The sequence below is a fragment of the Antrostomus carolinensis genome, unplaced genomic scaffold (assembly GCF_000700745.2).
Source record: "Antrostomus carolinensis isolate BGI_N321 unplaced genomic scaffold, ASM70074v2 scaffold28674, whole genome shotgun sequence".
NCBI classification, from domain to species: domain Eukaryota; kingdom Metazoa; phylum Chordata; class Aves; order Caprimulgiformes; family Caprimulgidae; genus Antrostomus; species Antrostomus carolinensis.
Window position 1 is genome coordinate 1 of NW_010309173.1, and position 1316 is coordinate 1316.

The 1316-nt window shown below is 56.5% G+C and overlaps 1 protein-coding gene across 1 annotated transcript in view; it reads left to right on the forward strand.

Annotated features, from left to right (window-relative positions):
• Positions 1–459: 459 nt before the first annotated feature.
• Positions 460–1316, forward strand: part of LOC104523453 (thimet oligopeptidase) — a gene marked incomplete at its 5' end in the record, with an annotated part of 7705 nt that continues 6848 nt past the window's right edge. Inside the window, 1 exon segment of the mRNA XM_029084505.1 lies at positions 460–679. Within this exon segment, the coding sequence (XP_028940338.1) occupies positions 460–679 (220 nt within the window).

Below are 1316 nucleotides of genomic sequence, written 5' to 3' on the forward strand. Positions count from 1 at the left end.
CCAGCAGCTTTAGATCCTTTTTATCCCGTGGGGAGATAGAGGAGAGAGGGATGGGGGCAGGAGGAGGGAGCTGGGACCCCCCCAAGGGGCTTGCAGGGCAGCCGTGGTCTCCTGCTGTCACCTCTCTACCCCACAGCTCCTGCTCGGGCAGGGGACAGCCTTGTCCCCAGGCTGCCACAGCCTCTGTCCCCCCCTCCACGGGCGGAGGCACCTGCCAGAGGCATGGCAGAGAGAGAGGGGAGGGAGTCAGGTTTCTGTGAAGGGCTTGTCCTGACTGGGAGGGTAAACACTGCCCAGAAAACCATCCTGCTGCTGACTGCAGCCAGCGCTCTGCTTCCTGCAAGCCCGCTTGCCCCTCGGCCTGGTTTGTTTGCCAGACCTCTCCCTTCAGTGCTTTTATGGAGCTTTAACCTTGCAGCTGGGTGTTCTCCCCGGCCCGTGTGAGCCTGGATCTCACAGACACTTTCCTCCCCAGGTAACGTTGTGGACAGCCAGTCCCCCAGGCTCCTGGCAAACCAGCTGAGATGGGACCTGACTGCCGAGCAGATAGAACACATGGCTGCAGAGCTGACCGAGAGGACCAAGCTGGTGTACGACCGGGTGGGCTCCCAGGAGCAGGGTGAGGTGTCCTATGAGAACACTCTCAAGGCGCTGGCGGATGTGGAGGTGGAGTACACGGGTACGTACACCCACAGGTGCTGCTCTCTGCAAACCAACCTCTTGTTATTCATAGAATCATAGAATCATAGAATAGATTGGGTTGGAAAAGACCTCCAAGATCATCAAGTCCAACCCCTGATCCAACTCCAATTACTATATCATGGCACTAAGGGCCACGTCCAATCTCTTTTTAAAAACCTCCAGGGATGGTGAATCCACCACCTCTCTGGGTAGGCCGTTCCAGTGCCTGATTACCCTCTCTGTAAAGAATTTCTTCCTAACATCCAACCTAAACCTCCCCTGGCAGAGCTTGAGCCCATGCCCCCTTGTCCTATTGTTGGTTGCCTGGGAGAAGAGACCAACCCCCACCTGGCTATAACCTCCCTTCAGGTAGTTGAAGAGAGTGATGAGGTCACCTCTAAGCCTTCTCTTCTCCAGACTAAACAACCCCAGCTCCCTCAGCCTCTCCTCATAGGACTTGTGCTCAAGTCCCTTCACCAGCCTCGTTGCTCTTCTCTGGACCCGCTCCAGCACCTCAATGTCCTTCCTGAACTGAGGGGCCCAGAGCTGAACACAGTACTCAAGGTGTGGCCTCACTAACGCAGAGTACAGGGGAAGGATCACTTCCCTGCTCCTGCTGGCCACACTGTTCTTGA